The sequence below is a fragment of the Bombus huntii genome, chromosome 10, assembly GCF_024542735.1.
Source record: "Bombus huntii isolate Logan2020A chromosome 10, iyBomHunt1.1, whole genome shotgun sequence".
NCBI classification, from domain to species: domain Eukaryota; kingdom Metazoa; phylum Arthropoda; class Insecta; order Hymenoptera; family Apidae; genus Bombus; species Bombus huntii.
Genome location: NC_066247.1, coordinates 1,254,107 through 1,277,254, shown reverse-complemented (window position 1 = coordinate 1,277,254; position 23,148 = coordinate 1,254,107). Strand labels below are relative to the sequence as shown.

General features: G+C 37.8%; 2 protein-coding genes across 5 annotated transcripts in view; one reads left to right on the top strand and one right to left on the bottom strand.

Moving 5' to 3' along the window:
* The window catches only part of LOC126870512 (uncharacterized), a 111,849-nt gene that overhangs the window by 45,426 nt on the left and 43,275 nt on the right, over positions 1-23,148 (top strand). The gene's annotated exons all lie outside the window — the stretch shown is intronic.
* The window catches only part of LOC126870337 (acid sphingomyelinase-like phosphodiesterase 3a), a 49,879-nt gene that overhangs the window by 17,458 nt on the left and 9,273 nt on the right, over positions 1-23,148 (bottom strand). For all 4 annotated transcript variants that reach the window (XM_050627942.1, XM_050627940.1, XM_050627941.1 and 1 more), the window contains exons 2-6: positions 8,462-8,535; positions 6,682-6,750; positions 5,553-5,709; positions 1,235-1,440; positions 1-197 (exon numbers count right to left, since the gene is read on the bottom strand). In XM_050627942.1, the coding sequence (XP_050483899.1) occupies positions 1-197; positions 1,235-1,440; positions 5,553-5,709; positions 6,682-6,750; positions 8,462-8,519 (687 nt within the window). In that variant the 5' untranslated portion in view covers positions 8,520-8,535. The remainder of the gene's footprint in view (positions 198-1,234; positions 1,441-5,552; positions 5,710-6,681; positions 6,751-8,461; positions 8,536-23,148) is intronic.

Here is a 23,148-nt window from a genome sequence, read left to right as displayed (position 1 = left end):
CGTTTCCTTCTTCCTCCGCGCGGTCTCGAGAGTCATCTGGAACCAGGACCATTGATCGAAAGGATCCTGCGTGTTGTCGATCGTACTACTTCCGGAGCGATGTAGCATACGATTGTCAGCCGTGTTCAACCACAAATTCGTATTGAGGAAAATGATTCGATACTTTTCCGAGCGCTGCTCTATCGTGTAATATCCGGCTGTAACAAGTGTACGAAATAGTCGGATGCGTTTAAGCTGCCAGTTTATGCGGAGTACGCTCGCTTTTTTTTTTTTCTTTCTTTTTCGCGATCTTCTTTCGCAATTCGCTCGGACGGCGGATGTTATTGGACTTTTATTGAAACGGCACGACGGCAACAGGAAGCGGTAGGTAGAAGGGAGAATTGTTCGGGGAAGAAATTTTTGTTTGCTCGAGCGCTGCGCTTGAATTTTATTCGTTCGTGTGTTCGTAAAGATTGAAGTGGGTATACGTTCGTGGAAATGGCGGCTGATTGAAGCCAACGCGGGATGCTCGTATTGTATTGGGTGAGAAGTATCGAAGTGGTATTGATTTTTTCGCATAAATAATGGATCTGAAAAGGGTTGTACGGGCTATTAAAGCGACTACTCTGTAAAGGAGGTTGTTGGTGGGATAAAAATCTGTTATATCGTTAGGTGGAAGTTGTTGTTAATCGTATGTCGTATGAATTAGGTTTCGTTCAATTCCGAATGGTAAAGAAAGAAAGGAGGAGCAAAAGGCTTATGAGTATAGCGTGTGTTGACATTCTTTGAATAGAGAAGCTGAAAAAATAAATAAACGAAAGTGAATAAAAACTGAATAAATTTGAAAGATGCTGTGCGAGGCATAAATTAAGACAAAGCGTCGTATATGAAATAGTCCTGTCCATAAAACAGAAATAAGAGAGAAACGAAGCTTTGTAACTGTATAATCGGTTTAAAGTACACTCGTATCAATATTTTTTCTCTTTTGCCACGACTTGGATTCGGAATAGAAAACAGCAAATAATGGAAAAAGAAAACAGTCGTCTTTTATCGATATTACTAAAACAATTTCTCTATATGAAACATAGGTATTCTCGAGAGATTCGGACTCAAGAGTACGTCCGCTTGCTTTAATCCGATTTCCGAGCCGTTCGCCATTGCAAAACGCTTTCACATAGAGAAATATCTTCCAGTATAACGATAGAAGCCAAAGAGAAGAGTCAAGGCAGGGAAAAAGGAAAACACTTGTTCGTACCAGTTTTAAAGGTATCCAGAGCTTCCTGCGGCAACCAATGCTGCCAGATCTCGGCGAGTTGTGAGAAGTTCACCCCGATGTCGTCGTGTCCGAGCGCCGGAAACACAAACTGTTCCTTAAACGTGCGAGACAACAGATCGGTCAAATTCCGCAAACACTGCAGACGAAGCTCGGCGCTCATGCCAGTAGTGCGCGTCAGCGCGTCACTGCAACAAGTAGTTACAGGCTCGTTAGTGTAAGTACGTTAGAGTACGTAACATATGGCTGACCAGCGTCTGTCAGAATTATTACGATTTCCCTGGCAAATACGAAGAAACGTTACTTCGCGTAATGCGAATAAATTCAAGCGGGATGCTGTAGTCCAGCATCTCAACGGTTTCAGCTCCAAGTCGATACAAGAAGAACGAGACTGACTGAGAATGACTGTTTTTTATTATAGTATGTAAGTCATAGACTACTAAAAGGCATATTGGCCATTTTGCATACAGATTTTTACAATCAGGAAAGTATACCTGTTCTCAATCGATTCGTGTCTGTCTCTTGATCTAAATTGTTAACCTTTTACTGGGGAATATTTTCTTGCGTATGTAGGAATAACTATATTCACATGACGAAATATTTCGTCATACCCGGTTAGGGGATTAAGGGGAACTTTTATCGTTATTGCTACTAATGAATAAATTAATTCTATCATAAAATTAGCACATGACAGATGTTTTCAAAAGAGACGGTATCGGTATTACGTATGTACAGCATAGTTCGAAACAGAAAATAGAATGTTCGTCGAAGCGTTAAAAATTAGACGCGATAAACCCAGGAAAGTATGTAGCTTAAGAAACGATGGACGTTAAGTATACACACGTATGGCTTCCACTTAGTACTTGGCACACGCTTGGTAACACGTTTTAGCTCTGATTTATCGAAAGGCCTTAAAAGAATTATTACAGACAGATCCCCATAGAAAATGAAGTCTTTCTCTTTAATAACGTGTCTCGCAAAGATTTCACTTAATTCTGACTTTGCATTGAAATATCGTATCATAAGAACTCGTTAAATAAGAAATTACAGTTATCATTTTACATTTCTCCCTTCCTTTCCTTCTTCCCGGTGGTGGAGAGAAAAATATCTTGATGTCAAAGCGTCAAGGTTTCCAAATGAATGAAAATTTTCAACCTGTTCGTATCTAGACGTGCAAAGAAACTTTTATAAAACGTTATATGCACGTTGTATGCATTTTTAAATGGCGAATTTAATTAAGAACTTGGAAAATCGAATGATACAAGTCGAGAAGTATGAACAGAGGATTCGTATCTAGACAAGTACGTAGTTAAAAATGGTTTGTATATACTACGTACACGTGTTGTTGGAACTTAATGAGAAAGCTGCGGAACTTCGTACCACCCTTTACCAGAACGCCATTACAAAAATTGCTGCAATTAGATTCTCTTAGAGACTGGATTTTTTCCCTGGGAGCGAAGATTTTCTTCATTAATTTTTATTTGATTCCAGAATATTACATTGTCTGGACCCGCTGCTGCTGTTAGGAGTTGTATCTTCCGGCTGTGCATGTGCGCGATCTTTATAATTTCAGAGTAATATAATTCCTATATGTAGGAACCAATTTAAATCGGAGGAATGCCGCTATAAGAGCTACATTTTACACGGAATACCTTGATTTCAACATTTGCGTTCTTTATCAGCATTCTTTGAGAAAATTTAATTAATCGTCAAAATCTTTTCAATCTCTTGCGTAATCCTGTATATTTCATTTTTGTTTCGCGGGCGAACGTACGACAGATGCAAACTGTAATCCAATATATCGGGCAATTTTAGATTCGTAATAATGTGGTCGGAGGTAGTTTAAGATGAAGCATTAAAGTACATTGAAAGACTGAAAACAGAACGCTATAAACGGAGGAACGGGAATAGAGAAATTGTAGATTTCGCGTGTGACTCTGACTCTTGCTGAGTAATCTGGGTTGTTCGTGAGAGTGTGTGATATCAACTTTGTATTGTGAATTGATGGTGAAATACGATATCAGTCACGTAAAGTCGGAACAACCAAAACCTCGAAATCGAGTTGCAGCGCAAACTTACATGAGTTAGCATTTGGATTTCTTGTTCGATAACTCGTTGTATCGTTACATAAATATTTTTGACGCGTTAAATATTCTTTTTCGTCGATAATGTAGGAGTTTCTTTGATAAAAGAGCTGAGATAATAATTGCTACGTCGACGTAATTAGCATAATTTTGTTTTTCGATAAAATGTTATGTCTGAAAAGGTGACTGCTAAAAGAAAAATATTTTTTCTCGTACTACTAATTATTTCAAATTAATATACGTAGAATTTTTTAATTTATAAATGCATAGAAAAAAAATTCCCCCCCCCCCCCCCCCCGAAAAAAACAGAAACAAAACTTAAGAGAGATAAAGCAATGTTCTTCAGCATCGACAATTCAGAAATTGGGAAATCGTAGAATCAACATTGGAGAAGTTGTTTTCATTCTAAATCGTTTTTAGAAGAGTTTACAACCGGTTTATAAACTCTTTTTCCGTAAAAAAGAAAGTTAAATGAATGTGAGAGTGAGTAACTATCCTAACGAATAAAATGTGTTTTCTCCGTATTTACTTCTCTATCTTCCCTATTGTGAGAGAAACAAACTTTCTTAGTTACCTGATAATTGGTTAGAAGTATAACGCATACATGTATACACATGGAACTGCTGAACTTTCGTGCATGTTATGCATGCTGGATAATGTGGTTGCACAGTACTATGCGTATAAGTTTGTTTTACAATAGGATTACAGCTCAAACACTATATGTGCATATATATCTGTACCTGCGTAGAAATACTTAAGAATTAATGGAATTGTTACGTTTTTACAAACTGTGTAACATCTGCTCAAAGCAAATAAAATAATATTCCAGGAATTGTATTATTTCAAATCGTATTATAGATACACACGATTTAAAATTTCAATGGAAGAAAATTAAAGCGTAACCGTCAAGAGAGAAACCGTGAGAAAGTGTAATTAAACACAACTCCCGCTTCTATAATTTCTTTCCGATAATAAGCTAAAGAAATTACAAGTGCAATTGGCTGGGATAATAAACTTATATCGATACTAATGAATGTTCATTAGATTTCGCAAATCAGAAGGGAATTATCAATTTGTTCGATAATTTATTCATAAGTGCATTAACATTCGCGATTCGGTTGTATGTAAATAAATCGATCAAACTCTATTAAACTAGCGATTGTACGGTTTAATTTATACGGAGCACGCAGCCACTGTGTTGCGTCCAACAAACACAAATCTTTATAGTCCACTACATTCTTGTTCCTCCAGTTTGCGAATTATCAATTATCAGATTAGTTTACGAAACTGCGTGTTAAAGGCTAATCAGTTTTCGTTGATTCATCGGCCAATTTACTAATAGCCATCAGAACATTCATGCGATACCGATTCGTCATCCAATCGAATGCTCGTTAATTTCATCCTCGATTTCTATTTCCGTCCGTTGTTGACACGTTGAATATTCGTCGTTTATTATTTTCGTAGTTACCCAGTAATTAGAATTTCACGTCACATTATCTGGGCATCCGTTTTTATTAATTTTTTACTCCATGAAAATCGAATTGTCGCGTTAAGCTTGTTGCTCCGATGATAGCGATACGCCGATTAATCGGTTGAGCATTCCGCAAATCCTACATCATATTGTGCTAATAATAAGAATACTAAAGCGAGCAGCGTTAGCGTAGTATTTTTGATTGTCAACCCAACTCTATATAACTTTTGACTTGAACCGCGAACGAAGTTGTAGAATGAAAGTTCTGACAGTGTCGAGATTCGCGCTGTATAAGCTAATTTTTCAACAAGTCAGACACCGAATTTAATCTGTCCATCGAGAAACGCGATATTTCGAACCACAAACTGAGGAAATCTAAGTCGGTTATCAGCACTTCGGAAGCTTTTCATTTCAAAAAAATACTATATAATTTCGTTACTCCTTTTCTCGTTCGTTTAGTTGTTTGTACGAGCAACGTCGAAAGTTCTTCGACGATAAGAGATATGCGTGTAATAGCTGTAAAAGATATTAGCACATACCCTTGCAATATCGACATATATTCTATACCATATATCGATATATCCTTATTAAACCTTTGTAGTCATACGATAAGTATCTGTTATTGAGCGATACAAAATTTAATGTACTTGTACCTATTTAATTAGTATGTAAATGCAATAAATGTAAATACGATGGCATGTCAATACTATTCATAGTCATTCGTAGTACAAATTTGTAAACTTACCCCGTCCAAAGAACGAACTTGATTCCTTCGCCGCGATTGGATGTCATTGCCATCGCTGCTGATTCTACCAGGGCCCAGGGCGAATCGCAGCCGTAGTCACCGAATTCTCCGGGGGTTTTCCGACCGCTGTTCACACCGTTCTTCGTGTTCCAGCACGCTGAAAGCAGGGACCTGGCTAAGCTGAAGAGGAAACAAGAAGACAAAAAAAAAAAAAAAAGACAAAGAAAAACAGAAATGAGGAAACGAACACGTGGGAACATAGTGCTCGTATTAAGGGAGCAGCGCAGCGGACGCTCGTGTATTGCCACGCTAACGTCCAAATGACACGGAGTCGGCCCCAGCTCGTGCTTGGTATGGGACGCAATTTCAGGTAGCGTTATTTCATGCAAACCTCGTGCCAACCAAACACGCCAGGTACTTTAAAACGATCGGTAAATAGCGACGGGAACAGGAGGAAAATATAGGCACGGGTAGCAAGGGGTGAAAGCTGAATATATTCTGTTCCTGAAATGTTTGACTAAACTTTAGGGGCGTACTGTGCAAAGGTTACATCGCCGAAGGGAAAAATTTTATCGAATATTTTGCGACAGAGCTTGGGGAAAAAAGATTTCGTTTCTTCGGATTTGATTAACAGTCGGTGCTGTGATATTTAGTCTTTTCAATGACAAATAATAATGGAACGACTGCTCTTTTACGAAATTTTATGCGAAAGATATAAATAATATCGAATCGCTTGCCGAAGCGAATGAGATTGAAAACGAAGGGCAAGATTTCGAAGCCGAAACATAGGTTAATATGAAACATAAAGTTTCTTTATTATATTTTCATGTTATATACATCTACTTGTTTCATATACACGTATTACAGTAGCGTAATCGAAAAAAAAAAAACGTATTATAATTTCGTGTATGAATTGTTATCTCTGTTTACTATTTTATCGATCCAGGCGATCATGATGTTTGTCAAGTTTTGTCGGTAGGTGTATGTATATTTGTATATTATATCGATTGTGTGTATCTTTGCATCTTTGAATTTCGCACAGATGCATAAAAAATCGCTGTCTCGCGACAACGATAAGGAGAAGGCAAAGACATATAACGTACGTACAAAATAAAACGAAGTTACTTACCGTTTGCCGCGTTTGCTTGGGTGGAGTACCTCGGATCATAGTGGATGTCAGTGATGTGCCAGAAATACCCTAGAAGCAGAGAGAACGAGGTCGTCGCGCCTTCTGCGTTTCAGCTTCTATTTGCATCTCGTTCCGTTGCATTTTCATTCATCGTTTCTCCCCTACCGTTTCCGCGAATCAACGTAACGTCACGACGAGACAAGGATGCAAAACTGCGAGGTTGATGCCTTCGAAAACGCGAAGCACGGTTTCGAACGAATTCGATCCTCATCGGTAAACGGATTCGTATTTTCCAGCGCGACGAATCAAATCGAGACGAATCGAATCGCCGAACATAAGACGGATTGTTTTAAATTAGTCGCGCAATCCGTTTTCTCACGAAGTGCGGCTAGTTTGCAAAGTAATTAGACTCGACGATCGATTCAACGGGTAGATTGAATTTATCAAACCAACACACGCAATCCCGATGGCTGTTGTTGTTGAATCTCGAGCGTTTTAAATTAGGATGAATTAATATTTTGACCAGGATCGTTTAATTAGGATCGATCAAGAATTTTAAAGCACCGAAACGTAACAATATCGTGCAAAACTTTCCTGTCGGATAGGTCTTTCGCTGTGCGTTTCAAAAACGATATCTACACAATTTTTAAGTAATATTGCACATAAGAGTAAACAGGACAGGATAGCGTAACAAATAAATTGCATACAGGATTGTTAAACTACCGTGCTGAAAAATTTCTAGTTAGTTCAGTTTGCAAAAGAAATCCGTACCTTCGTTCTATCTATATTCCGATCTAAATCTATCTTCTGTATTCTATCTTCTGTTTTAAATCTATATATTCCGTACTATTCCAGTTCTAACGTGATTATTAACAAGACTTCGGAGCTATATTTTTACGATCGATAATAAAATATTTATTTTTGCATTTCAGTTTCAATAATATCTTTATCTATCCACTATGCGCTGTACTACTATGTTTGTAGCCGCACAATTGCATAAAAATATGTACATAAACAGAGTGCAGAAATTTAACACCATTTAATTCTGTCCTGAAAGATGTTTTTCAACCGTTTAAAAGAAAAATGAGTATAAACCGTTCTGCGTAGGCCATTAAAACGCTTCTAATACGAAGTAATAACGCGGCGTTATATCCAGGTGTTAAAGTTGCTGTTAATTATTTCAAATCATATTTATAGGTTTAATAGCAAGTACAAAATGACTATGCATTGTAAAGAAATAAATTCCATTTCAAATGTAATTTTTCATTTGAATGATCCAACGAAAATTTTTGTTTCACGAGTAAAATACTGCCAATGAGAAACTTTGGAAATTGAAATACTTTGCAAGTAATCATACTTATATCGGCATTCAAAGTAACCTTAGTTGAAACAGAATACCTTAGGGAAGATAAAGGAAAGGAAATTTCACGTGAATTGGGTCAAGGAATTTTCGTGAACTCGATAACTTTGTTATAACATTTTCGTTAGTGGTCGTACGTTACGTCAGCTTGTTAACTTCGTCCATAATTAACCGTAACAAGGGGGAGGACGTTAATGTACGACTGTCGAATAAATTCTGTCTCGATCGCGCTCAAAGAACGCCGACCCATATTCGACGTGGAAAGTTTCACTCGTTTTAATAATTCAGCCAGTCGGCAACATGGTTGTATGCAACGAGAAATAACGCGTACAATTCAGACGCGCGTTACGTAGAATCGAGGTTGGATCTCCGCGGTACGGTAGCAAACACAGTCGTCTATATACGTATGCATACATTTACCTATTTTTCCTTGCACCGCGCATAGCCACGAGAGCAGCATCAGATAGTCACGAATCATCTTTCCAGCTTTTGATCTGTAATCAAGTAAATCAGTCGCTTAAAAAGTTGGTCAAAGTCGATTCAGCGCCAAATCTACCATTAGTCCATACCAGAGCCCTGGGGAACGATTCGCGACATCGGTAATCTCATTGTCATCGAAATTTACTAGTTCAAAATTAACATAATTTTATGGGTAAGTTGGAATAAAACCCTGGCGGCCTTATGAAATTTCATGAATCCGGCAACTCGGATCCGTTCGGTGCTAGGAACAACGGCTGGCCTCGATTTTAATCTGAAATTTAATTTCGACGGTCGTTGACAACGATGTGTCTTGTAAAAGAGCCGTGGAGTAAACGTGCATCATAAAACACTTTACAAGCCTCTTTCGACTGCAGCGAGAGATCTCGGAAAAACGTCGACAAACCAATAACCGCTGCTCGTGGATCGTTTGACGATATAACAAAGAGCTGACGCAATACTTGAAGCGCATAAATACGCAACGTTTGGGACGACGGCACGCGTCGATGGAAGCGAACGTTGCGAACGAGCTTTAGACTCGTTAGCGCTAGATTTGCTTGGTAGAGAAAATGTTTCTTCCTTTTCTAAAGTAACACAAGATTATTTCCCGAAACACTACGAACGTTCGTGAATTTTTCTGCAATTTGATATGAAATTTCTGTATTAAAAGCTATTTTTATGTTTTTCTAAGAATATTTCTATTGAGCTGATTTTCAGAGGTTGCAGGGTATTATCCGTATAGAAGTATAGTTGTTCCGTCAGAGAACTACCAAACCATTTTCTACTTGTATAATTCTAATACTGAACCAACGATTCGAACTAATTTTTATGCTACCAATACCTTCGTATACGTGTATGTAAAAATATCGATAAGCAGTTCGCCAAACACGTAAATCACAAATCTTAAATCAAATAGTAAAATAACGTTCCAAAAAGACTTTTCATAATTAATATCACATTTAAAAGGTATGAAGGCACTCTTTGATCGAACGATCTTCTATCGCTTTTAGTTTCAAGACCCTTACATAAAATATAAGACAAAAATCGAACTCAATTAAACTCGGTATCCGCCTTTCCCACGGCAGTAAAGTAGTTCAATTAGATATATTCTTGATACAAAGCATTATCGCGGAGTTAGGTTAATTATTCAAAGAATACTTGATGCGAAAGGTAAGTCTTTCGAGTTCATAACTCGATGCTCGTCAATATTTAACGTCTTGATGAATACTTTAACCGACGGAAAAGTTAAACGCTCGCTCGTACCTTCTTTTACTCGCTGCTAGAAACCATGAGTATGGTTTCTGGCGGTGCAAACACAACAAAATCGACGAGCTTTCGTGACGGCGCGCGGTACCGCTTTTCTATTTCAAATTTTCACTCTCGATGGATTCCAACGTTAAAGTCGAGATAATCGACTACGATCATCTACGTTTACCTAACCTGGCTCGCTACAATTTCTAGCTGGTAAACTCGATTAATACATTTTCAACAATAATCTCATACCCCGGAACTTTTTCTTAAATCATTAAAAAACAAATTATTACATTATCGACGTACGTCTAGGTCTTAACGAACGTAGACACAAGTATAGACAAAATCTGTATTTTTAAGGAATACGTTTGATAAATATAAGTTACGATCTCGCTTTGGCTCTTTTATAACTATGAACTCATATACCTGCAGGGCTTTTTATATTCAGATGAGACGCTCGTCACGAGGTAAGGGTCGATATGTAGATGTAGGTCATCTTATTCGATAATACGAAGAAATTACAGAAAAATGATCTCGGTGACATGTGGTTAATAAATGAATATGGATACAAAGATAAATCGTTATTTTTGCGAACTGAACTTAGATTCGTAGATACTTGTTTCTTTGACATTTTCTCATAGCAAATTATTACGCTGTTTACTCGTTTTTTTTTTTTTTTTTGTTCTACTTTTCCCCCTATGATGTCGTTTATATATCACAAAATATATACGATATTTCTTTCAAGAAATTAAGTCATTTTTGTTTTTATGAAAAATATCACACATATAAAATGTTGGGATAGATATGCTATTACGCCGACTATAAAATCGTTGTTTCTTCTTTCATCTTTTTTCTCTATACCTACTGTTTAGCAGAAAACGCTGGTTAGTGACATATTTTGCATAAATAATAAACGTTGTGTCACCTGAACTAAAAATTATAATCAATGATGGAAAAAGTATTTCGCTCACCTGCAGCCTAAGTAGGTTGATTAACTTTACTCATGAAATTAACTCATTAGCTCCTGTCACGAGGTGTTCCATAAATTTCTAGATGCTCTTGTTTGCACGTTCTGATAAGCGTTCCCGACGTTATATAATTTTGAACATTAAAACACTTCTTTTAATCTATAATTTTTCTGCTCATACTATGAACCACCCTATTAATAATACATTATGGATTATTCATAATGATCAAACAGATGACATTTGCGTTTTGCACGCTTTAAGTAATATCGAAAGTATTGAAATTTTGCGAAAAATGTTAGATTCATAATTCGTTCAGAAACATACCTCGTAAATTACAATTAACCATTAATATCGATATCGCGTTATCAATTCGTAGCCGACTTACACTTTACATTTAAAGAAATATTAATAATCTCAAACGAGTAAAGTGAGGAAAAAGTCGCAGTTATAAGAACTTTGGACCTATTATAGCCGCTAATAATGGAGCACCATTAATAATAATTATTGCTAGGAATTTGTAACTGTATCGCGCGTCTAAAGAACGAGGCAATATCACCGAAGCTTCTTTCAAAAATATGGTTACACGTCACATACTGCTTTAATTCGGACAGATTATAAAATGGTAGTTCGATACTGGGGGTTCTTTCGACCCTTTAGAAACGAGTCACGAACCGTTCGAAAATTTGTAGCGAATAACGTGAAACGATCGCCAGAATACTCTCGTCGCGTACCGCGTCGTAATGCTGCTTCATTTGCGAAGTCATTCAGAAACGGTGATCCCTTAATTGTTTCGAACGTCGTATTTACACGTGTTCTCTTTGCGAAACTCGAAAGTAAACTCGACGATCACGCGTATTCCTCGAATCGAATTGCTTAGCAGGTTTAATTGCCTCAAACAGTCTGCAAACTTCCACAACGCGTAAAGTACTTACGTACGGATTTAATCCCGGTCCCAACGCCGTACAATAGGGGTCGCGTATCGACGTATTTCGAATCACAATTTCTTCGACGTTCGACCTTTTTACAGAACTTTTTACAGATTGTGTCGGTGCTATTGACGCAGCGAATCTTGGAAAGTAGAAACGACGAAACGGATTTAATTACGCCCCGGGGAGCGTCATTATCCTATGGTTTCGTGACTATCTGTACTCTTGTAGCCAAACGTTAAGCAATGATTCGATATCAGGCACGCATCACGAGCAATTAATACTCGGTTCGTTCGTTCGTGCTTATTCGTTGGAACCTTTTTAATGAAATTGCTGAAATTTTCCCGGTGAAGGTAATACGAATCATGGCCACGTTCGGATATATTTCAATTACGTGACACACGAGTTGTAACAGCTGTTAAACTTTTCTCTGTGTATCTCTGGGTCTTAATTTTAATTTTTCACTTTATTTATTTTTCATCGAATTTGTTATTTTCACGGACAGTCAGAGTGCGTACATTGGTGCACACACGGCCGAATAGCCGTTAAATGTGAAATATTGTACGTTGAGTAATTTATTTAAGCGTTGAACGCCACGTCCTCCGTTTATTGGGTGACGTTTTTTCATCTAAATAGGCAGGTCGTTACGAATAATTCGCTAAAGTTTCCGTATTAATTCAATAGTAGCAAGAGTATTTAACGGTAATAACGCGTAAAAGCGTAGGTATACCGACGGTTACGAACAATATAATATGCAGAGTGTCCCACGCAAGTAGGACGAGCTATAGCTCTGAAATGATAGACGATGGAAGAAATTTTCACAGCGGGTAGTACATTGTACGTAACGTGTAAGTGGTTTATAAACCGTCTATTAAAATATTCGATACAGTTAAGTATTAAAAAGTTAACGTAAGGGGTGTATCTACCAGGATCATACGTGGCGCCGGAATACTTTCGTTAAAAAGAAATTATCGGTCGAAAATGCGGGCATTAGTGCGAACGCATTAACGTTAAATACGCACTTTTGCTGAAATTTTATGACATCCCGAACACGAGACCGAAATTCGAGCAATCGTGTACCTAGATGACGCATGATCTGCAATAGACGGTTGCACGAACCTGCCCACCTTAACGAGGTAATCGAGCAGAAATGAAAAATTGCGACCCGGTCAAGTGGATGTGCAGGCGGTAGCCAGCGTTTTTTGTTTAATCTCGTCCGTGGTATGATTTGATGGCCGCCGACCTCGTCGAAATGGATTTTAATACGATCAAGAATAAAAGGAAACGCGTATGATGAAAAAATTTCAATTCAGAGGTGGATTTTCATTGACACTTGATTACCGAAAATGAGATGTGCCTGTTGATACAGCTAAAAATTATTCTATTTTTTAAATTTATTTCACGTTCTTTTTCCTTCGTTCTCGTGCATTTAATTTTACAAAATCGGGGTTAAAATATCTTAATTTAAATTAAACGCAGATACTTGATATTTCCGATATTTTTTTAATTAGTAATTAATAACATTCGATTAATATTTTTAATTAATCGTTTTTAAGCATAAGTACCTTACTACGATCCCCTAAAATATAAAATGGTGCATCTGCTGGTGTACAACAAGTATATAGCTCAATTTAAAAAATAGGGGTAAAGTTAACATCTTTAAAGCGTCTCCACTTCTAGAGCAGTCACATGCACCACTCGAAACCATTTTAATTCTGCCTAATGAAATTTTCGTTTATCTTCTACCGTTTGAACGCTACGGCTTGACCCACTTACCCGAGACACCTGTATATATCATAAATATCAAGAAACGTATAACAAATTTTAAGGGTATAACTCTAATGATATATATTTGAATATCTTTTACGAGCGTAAGGAGAGATTAAATATTTCGAACAGCGTCGAATATTTAGTAATCTTGTCTTATATTTCTCGTTGAACGACTGGAAGGATGGTTATAAATAAATTTGAAGATCGATCATCCGGATGATACGAACGTTGTAACTTCCAAGATTTACGTAACTCGCGCAATAACCGTTCTCGCGTGTTTTTATAAATTTTCCCTGGCGAAAGGAAAATGCTAAGTTATAACGATAAAGACTAATCGACGACGGCACAAGTAGGGATTAAGTCTTAATATACAGTGTCGGGCAAGATTAAACAGAAAATTAAAGCTGCGCAAGTTGCAAAGGGTGATACGAAGCGTGTTTTTTCATTTTGTCTCTAGAGCGTAAAGGCCTGTATCGTCTAAATCTCGATTACGAAGTAAAGCAATGAAAGCGAGCGGCAGTTACTTACATCTTCATGCACTGGCATAAAGGGTTGAAAGCATCGTAAACAGCTTGTGTTGTAACAATATTTTTCTATCGCTTTTACAATTTCGCAAAATGTTGCTCGGTATAGTAAAATTTTCTACCGTAACTCGAGCTTTTTCAACCTAAATCGTATCGACGATGCAATATGACTTATGGTACATGGCTACATATATTTAGTGTAGTAAAGAGTAAAATCTCCATGTAACTTTTAGACGGTGCATAATTTAAAAAATTCAAGCTATTCGCGTTAATAAGAACCCCGGAAGTATGAAGATTTATTTTCCTTAAAATTTCTAAGTTACATCTTTCAATTAAACTTCTTCTGTTAATTAAAAATTTCATTTAGGATTTTTAACTTAATTAAGAGTTTCCTTTGGAATTTATAAGATGAGTATTCATTTTCCTTTTAGAACCGGTATAAAGTTTTCTCCTATATAAAACTGTAATTTTTTTGTGTCACAAACAAGTAGGCTATATCGTTTAATCTTACGCGACGATTGAAAAATCGGCAGATTGTAACAGAAGGGCAGAAGAGAGTGGCTGGAGCGGATATGATAGATCGAGATACAGTTTTTAGCAACCAGGTAATTGATATAACTTGTCAAAGCAATTTCCGTGAATTGTGCGACAACAATTTCTATCGTCGGTAAAAACTGGTGTAATTCGTGTCGCGTCGAATCGATTGCGTTATAATTATATAGACGGTGTATACTGGTAAACGTACGTCTGACGTTGAACTGCGAATCGAGGAGTCATTAGCGAGTCATCTTATGGAAAATAATCGTCCTTCTTATCGCTCAGTTAACCGGAATGAAATGTCTACCGAACGACCTCGTATCACGGGTGAAGGGGTAATTATTGATGCTTTTCTCGCCGATGTCGCGATGATATATAACATGTATATATACTACACAGAAAATAGAGTTGGTGCAAGCCTGCAGCTGACAAAGCGTCGTTCTTGTTATTCACAATTAAGGGAAATGAATCAGGTACAGTCAGCCGCGAAAGTCTACGTGTACATCATCTACCGAATTTTGTGCATCTGACTCAGCACGTTAAGGTTTCTAATAATAAGAAAGACGTTATAAAGCGTTGGGAATTCGAGCAAAACGTGAGAAACAAATTTGGATGTAGAGACAAATTTGAGCAAAGCCCAATAAATTACCCTTAATCTCCTGTTAACCTCTTACAAGTTGACCTTCTTTCTTAGTTCTTGTAATCCTCTTACCAAATTAGCAAGTCAATCACCTTGCTTCCTCGGTCGATCTTTCACCATCAAACTGTTGTAAATCATTCCGCAACAGGCACTAATTATCTGCTTATAAGTCGAACTTTGAATTCGACAGTTCTTTCGGTGCAATCGACGAATACGAAATATTACAATTTCGCTTTGGACGTCAATCCGAATGCCTGAATGTCGTAATTGCCGATGGGTTAATAACGTATTTCCGGTAATACACGATTTCTCCTTGATCAAGAACGCGCGTTGAGAACGATTATTTATCGGAATGTCGGCCATCGTCGCTGCAGAGAACGAAGCTCTCTCTCTCTCTCTCTCTCTATGTCTCTCTCTATCCATCTATCTATTTACCTATCTATCTATCTATCTATCTCTATCTCTATCTCTATCTCTATCTCTCCCTTTCCCTATCTTTCCCATTCTCTCCTCTGTCTCTGTCTGGTAATCCTTTGGTCGTGGGCACCGTGAATCGGCAGAGGATCACCGGTATTCGTGTAAACGGAAAAGCAGAGAAATTCCCGCTGGCCCGCAGCCGTGGCCCGAAATCGAGCTTTTAAACCGATACTTTTATCCAGCGATAGTGGCGTAGAACGAATCTCGAATCTCGCTGGTAATCGCGGTGATGCGGTTTCAATGCGGGGCGAATCGGGCGAAGGGAGAGGAACAACGCCGACCGTCATTTGCGCCCGTTTCACGAAATTTCGGCCGACCCTATACTCCGGCGGCTGGAGTCGTCGGTAAATTTGTTCGATGTTGTTTGCGTTCCGTTCGCCAAGAGAGAGGGATTGTTGAAAGTGCGGTAGGTTAAAAGCGTTGTTTGATATTTAGGACTTTGTTGGCCTCGGACGAAACCGCACGGTAAATATGCCACGCGAAAGGGAAGGCATAGAACACACGGGACGAATATTCGAAAGAATTGCAAAATGATACGAACGTAAAATACAAAATATTTCTTGTCAACTGTTGATCGACGTAAATTGCGAAAAACACGTGCGAGCACTACGTATACGTGTGTATATATAGTGGATATAGAAAGTATCGGCAAGTACTTTCATCAGATTTTAAATTTCATTTTCATAAATGATGCGAAATTTACGGGGCCATACGAAAGTACCGCTAAATAATACTTAAACTCTCGATTTCGGTATAAAATCCAAATTGTCCTGTAAATATCAATCGTACGATTCTCCACAAATTATATAATCGTAACTTTATACGTGATTCGATAGAAATCTGTTCGATAATTGCGCGCTCGACAAACAGCTACACTAAACACAATCGCATTTTCCACTCGCATGTCCACTCGATCGAGCCACCTTGTCACCACTCGAAAAACGTGCCACTTCCGTTACTCGTTCGAGCCGATTTGAAAAAGCAATTCAAGCAGCCGATCTCGCGCCCGTGTCCACATTCAACGATAGATCGCGTGTTTTATCTGTCGCACAGTTGCTCAACTGAGATGACAAAAGAGCAGGGTGTATAGAAACGGGGGCGGAGATAAACGCGTCAAAAATTTCTTGCTCGTTTATGCGGAGATCGCGTGTCGTCGTATTGCGCGGCTTAAACGCAGCCTGTCACGTGAGAGTCTCTCGAAAGCACTCGGTAGCACGCTTTAAATCTGGCAAAAATCGAGGGTGAGTCGGTTTTCTCGCCTCTGCAGCCGCCCTCTAAACAACGACTATCGTCGGCTCACGTGACAATTTCTTAACTCGCCGCCGCGTACGCCAAGTTTTACTACCGGTCTCAGCCTGGCTGTCTCCCTTTTGCGCTTTACGACCGCCACTTTGCGCGCCCGCCCTCCCTCGCCATCCTAAAACTCTCTATCCTTCTCTCTTTCTCGGTTCGCCAACCCCTCGATCCAGCGTCTTTTATGCGCCATTGGCTTACGTGCCTCCCAAGTTTATCGGTAATTGACCTTTGCACCCTGCTCGAGAAACCGCATCGGCACGCGGTTCATTTGCAACCGCTCACCGTGATACGCTGAAAACGTGGAAATTTTACCGATACTGGCAAGAAGATGAGCACGGATAAATCGTGATTTATACAGGACGATCGATCGGTCGAAAGAACGATCGTAGTACGTTTTAGTCAAAGTTAAGTGGACGGTAAAGTATGGTTTACGGTCTTTGTCGATCGTGCGAATACACATAGATGGAAGAAAACGTAATAGCGAACTTAAACAACGAAACGCGTCAAATATGTTTTACGTTATCGTTATCCGATATCTCTATTCGATTATTCGTGCTAGGTATGTTAAGCTGCCTTTTTATACCGTCGACTCTGATTCATCATTATCATAGTCTATCACATTCCGCTTATAAAACAATTTATCCGCGTGAAATCCACTGGACACGAATCAAAAATATCAGATTAATTCCTCCCGAGTTCCAAGCGAACTCACCTCGAGGTAATCTCTGAAATCTTTCTTTATCAAAATTTTATCAATTTCCATCGCGACTGTTCGCGATTCTATTTAACCGCGAAGAAGCATTGCCGCGGGCAATGAGATCTTTCCATTCGTGCGAGCTTTCGTTTTCTCCCTTAAAACCCGGTTGCTTCATCCTTTGGTTCGTTTTTCAGGCGCAACCATCTGTATTTTCTGGCGAGGAATTCTTACGCTAGCCGCGTGGTTCTTATCGACGTTATGACTTTCATGCTCGTTAAGTTGGCCCGTCGCCAATCAGAGACACACGTATAGAACGCGCCGGTGGGCTTTGTGCGGGTAAACGGAAGTCGTCAGAAACTTCCAGTTGGCACTGAGCAGCCGAATATCGTGCATGCAATTACTCGCCGCGCAAACGACAACAGGCAACTTCGCGCGTACAAGTTGTTGTCGTCGTGGTAGTTTCACGGTACGTTGCCTTCGAAAACATTCGGCGACGGAATCGAAAATCATGGCGAGAGCGTAAAGTACGAAGGGAGACGTTATAGAACTGAAGTTAAAAATTACTGGCTCGTATACCAATGTAATATTGGTTGTAACGAAGACACAAATAGAATAAAACTTTTATTATACGACTACGTATTATGATTTTGCATCTTTCTTGTTCCGTCACACCTACCGCTGCCAGTGGTGCATTAATATCAAGAACAAAAAATCGATTACGTGGCAGTTACACCAGGTATGTGAATTCTTACGTGCGTAATACAACAAGGTCATAAAGTCGTTTAATATTTAATTCGTAATTTAATTCGACGTAATCTTCGATAAAATGGCCGTGAACTAACATCTTATAATAGTAAATCGGAAAATAGTATTGCAATAAAAACTATGTAATATTTAACTAGAATATATCTTTATTTCTACAGAAGAATATATTTACTTGTAAAATAACTTTACTTTATCAATGTATTCGTTAATCGGATTAATAAGAAAATAATGTAGAGAGATAATGTTTGTTATAGGTACCTACTACAGGCATTCTGTTTTTCTTTTCTTTTTTTTTTTTTTTTTTTTTTTGCTGTTCCTTTCTACGTTCAATTAAGCAAAATATACGACTCGTATCAATTGCGTGACTTAACTTAATACAGAATGGGTAGCAGTTCGTGACAGGAATAAAAGAAAGGTGATTTCACAATGGCAAATCGGAAGTGCGGAACAAAGCTATTTCATGCAAGATTTTATTCTTGAGACAAATTCCCTTTTATAATTGTGACTCGTTTATTTCTGTTGATAAACACTGGCGAAACTGAAACTAAAAATAGTGTAATTTCTCTTTGTACACTCTGCTCGTTGTAAATGCACGCTGGAGATCGAAAATATCAAATTGTAGCGTTATTATTAAAAGGAGTAATCACGTGTAAGTCGATCGTGTTTATCGTTTGCTTCTAATCGTTCATTGTAATTCAAACTCTTGATTCTTCTGCCAATATTGTTACAATTATGCTGTGCATGTCGATTCTACTAGTTAAATGTTTGTTTTATAATAAATTTGAGAAATGCAGAGGCTTTGCAAGAATTAGAGAGAGAGAGAAGTTACGAAAATTTGAAACGTTTATATGAAGTTAATGAAAAGTAAAGCGTTGTGCTAACAACGTACACTTCACCAGGTTGATCTATAGTATGTGGTGTAACTGTTAACGTATCTACAAGAGACTGTCAAGCTACAACGTAGTAAATTAAAATTAAGCGTTCAGGAACATGAACTTAGATTCAAACTTGTTACATAATTTTGTATAAACATACCGAAACAAAGTAGCTGCGATTTGTTTTAAACGAAGAAATAGCAATTATTTAACTGCGAGAAAAACACTGATTAAAAAACGAGATAAAGGACAAAAATCGGTGTTACCATCGTCCGCTATTGCAACTTTCAACAACTTCGTTTTATCGAGATAGTGTTACCGATTAATCAAAGACATCGTGAAATTATTCGTACGAATACGTTCTGACGACAAAGCTACCTAAACGAATGACGCGGTTCTCGTCGGAGATGTTCAACTTGAAAATGATACTAACACGACGCGCGAATAAGTCACGACAGGTCGTGCAATTGTCTCATAGGGTCGTGGTAGATCTGAGAAAAATGGAAGAAGAAAAAGAAAAGAAGAAGGATAATAGAGGAGATGCGCTCGATTCGAAAGAATCATGATTAGAACACGGATTTGGTGCACCATTTTACAGCGAAATACCAGCAAACGAGTTGGAAGGAGGAGCTGCAAGCAGGCCGAAGAATTTCCTGCGCCGCATTCTAACACGCCAGAATCTCTATCTATACTGCTTCCTTTTAATGCTACTCGACCGCTAACGCGCGGCTAAAAGTGTGCAATCGAGGCCATAGTTCAAACGGAAACGAATCTCGTTCGATTCCTAACACCTGTATTCTTTTTCGCCCCCTTACATTCCACGTTTCTTTCTTTTCCCTCCTGTTCCTTCTCTTTGTTCTTCGGTCTTTTCTTTCGATCTAGCCGTTTCGTTTTTGAAAATTTCCGCAGCGGGTAATCGTATTCAGCGATTTCCTCGATGTATTCAACGGATGAAATCTTCGAGCAGGACATTGTCGCGAATTGCAGAGCGATCCGATTGAATCGAATTCCGGAATGGTAGAAGTTCCACAACACGATTTCTTCCGACGCGATGCCCGCAACGCAAGATGCAAGAATATAGTTAATTTTTTTTAGGAATTTGCCGTTTGTCAGATATCGACCCACGATCGAACTGTATCGAAAGTAATAACAGTTACCCGGGTTTTGTATGGAAATGGGTTAAGTACCAGACATATAGAAAAAAACGTTCGTTGCTTATTACACGAATCCTGTGATAATTTGTGTTAGTAAAGGAATTTGTCAAGGTGAACCGATGAGAGGTGAAATTATAAATTATAAAAGTAGGAATTTGGCAACAGGAGTTTATAATAAACCATTGAGCTTTTACAGCCCATTAAAGTCATTAGCAAAACAAATTATCACAGCTTGATCTACAGCTACTTTGTTCGTACTTAAAGTTATATTCCTCGATCGTGCAAAAATAGATAGACGACCTTATAGTCCTTTAATTTTTGAAATCTCGACATCTATAAATATTCCCAAGCTATTTTCGAGAATGACGATGCAGTGCCAATGCTCGAACTGCGACCACTGGTAATCGTATTCCGAGAAGAGATAAAACGTTGCAACACAACGTATATCAAAATCGATATGCACGATGTATCAAAATTTTATGAAAATCGATAATGCCTAAGTATTGGTAATTCCATCCAGCAACGCAACACCTCCTATCATAAATCAGCTCCTTGACCACTCGACGACTTATCGATATGTCATCCTCGTTTTAAAAACCTGTCAACCGATCACAGTTTCCCTTTCCAGTATCTTCGAAAACAGATTTATACTTTTCCAGTATCCTACCAATCGCTACTTCGTATACTCGTAATTTGTTCGCTCGTTTTCTCGTCGTGTATCGTGGAAATTTTCATAAACCAAGAATTTGTACATTTTCTACTGTATCGCAGAAACGTTACGTAACTATGATTATATCGATACGGTAATTACAACGATACACCGGGCCAAGCTCTTCCACGATTTCGTGTCAAAGATTTTTTGCTTCTTATAATGATCCTGCAAATACGAGTAAAAAAGCACGAATTTGTGGTATGTAAATATCGATCTGTTAACGACACTGCGATAACCAAGAGACGAAAAAGAAGCGCAGGAGCGTAAGCGACGGAATCGTCATGGCAGATCGTTATCACGTATAAACCATGAATTAGAAAAAAAACGCATTAGCATTGCTGGTATCGTGTCAGAGCATTAAAGAGGCTAACTGCCGTCTCGTGGAATATCAGGGAAATATCGCCCGCTTGGAAAATTTATTTCACAGTCATTTCGCGTCATTTTACTAGCTTTATTACCGCTCAAGCAATACTGTAACAAGAATTTCATGATACGAACGAAATATTCATGTGATATTTTTCAAAATCAAAACGTTTCGGTCGAAGGCGTATTACTTTTACGATTAGGAGGGAAACTTAATTAGTTTTTTAAAGCCTGTCTTCCGATGGATAGCAATTGACGTGTCACACTCTTAGCACTGACCAATGCACGAACGCACATAGTACCTTTGAAGAATCTTTGAAAGACCTTTCAAGGATCTCACAGAGCGTAGTCGACGGTTTTAAGAGACGCGCCTGAAAATTCATGACCTTTCAGGATTAAACAGTGCACTTCGCCGTTTATTAAAATTTCTACGAAAATACACGTGCAAAAACAGGCAGGCAAAGCACAAGTATAAAAGACCAAAGTAACTAAGGTAGAGAAATTGTGGAATAATTTTCCAAAATTAAATTGAAATATATATAAAATCGTGTGTTATTAAAGTTCAGAAGCTTTCAGAATATTTTGATGAAAAACTTTAAATTTAGAATTCCTGCGTTTCGAGCATTACACTTTGTATTAATTTTACCTCGAACATTTATTATCAGCTAGGCGCCATAGCAAAAAGTAGGAATGATACGATAAGGGATAGGAATGATAAAATAAAATTTTTGAATAAAAGAAAAGGTTAATAATAGTCGCTAAGGATTCAGAGAAGTATGGAACAGGATTTCTCTCCGTCGTAATATATTTAAATCAACGAATGAACGTTCGAAACGAATGAAATAGGAAGAAACTAGTTTGAAAAGTCGAAGGTGAAAGAATCTAAAAGAGAATAATACTGAAATTTTTATTTAAAGTAAAAGAATGAAACAATTCTTCCTCGAAACTTTTTAATATAAGTTCGTAAGACTATCCTAAAGGACATGTGTATCGATAACCTTTTTTTATTGTCATGCAATATAAAAGTATATTGTATCAAGTAAGTCCTGTAACAAAGTAAGAATAAATTCTCCGAGTCTAAATTTGATCATTTAGACTAACTTTTGAAATATTCATTTCGCATAAAATATTTTATACAGAGAATAGATTTCTGGTGTCTGGCGAGTGTTTTAAATAATATACTCGTTTACGACACACGAACATACGAACGTTTAGACGCAATTTGTTTACTTCATCGTTTTTACTAAAATACGTGATAAACGATTCGTTTCAATTCGATGAATAATTTTCTACGTCCTTAAGAATAGCTTTCGTTTCGACGTTATTAAAATGGTATGGCAACTGCTTGATTTCATTGCATGCATTATTGATTCAACGATTTGTCGTAGATAAATCTGCTCGCTGCAAAAAATTAGCTTACGTATTTTTAATGATAACGTGTATCTAATCAAAATCGCACTTGCCTTCTATTACATTATGTAGAACAACAATCCCATATATTATTCGCATATCTATGCACGTCGACGTGAAGAAGAAAGTTGTTTATTAACGTGGAAAGATACATGTTTAAAATAATTTTAAAAATGCTTGCAACCCTGAATATGCTTTATTTCGATAACAAGTACAGTTGAATTTGACAACCATAAATTATATAAATAATTTCTCATTTGATATT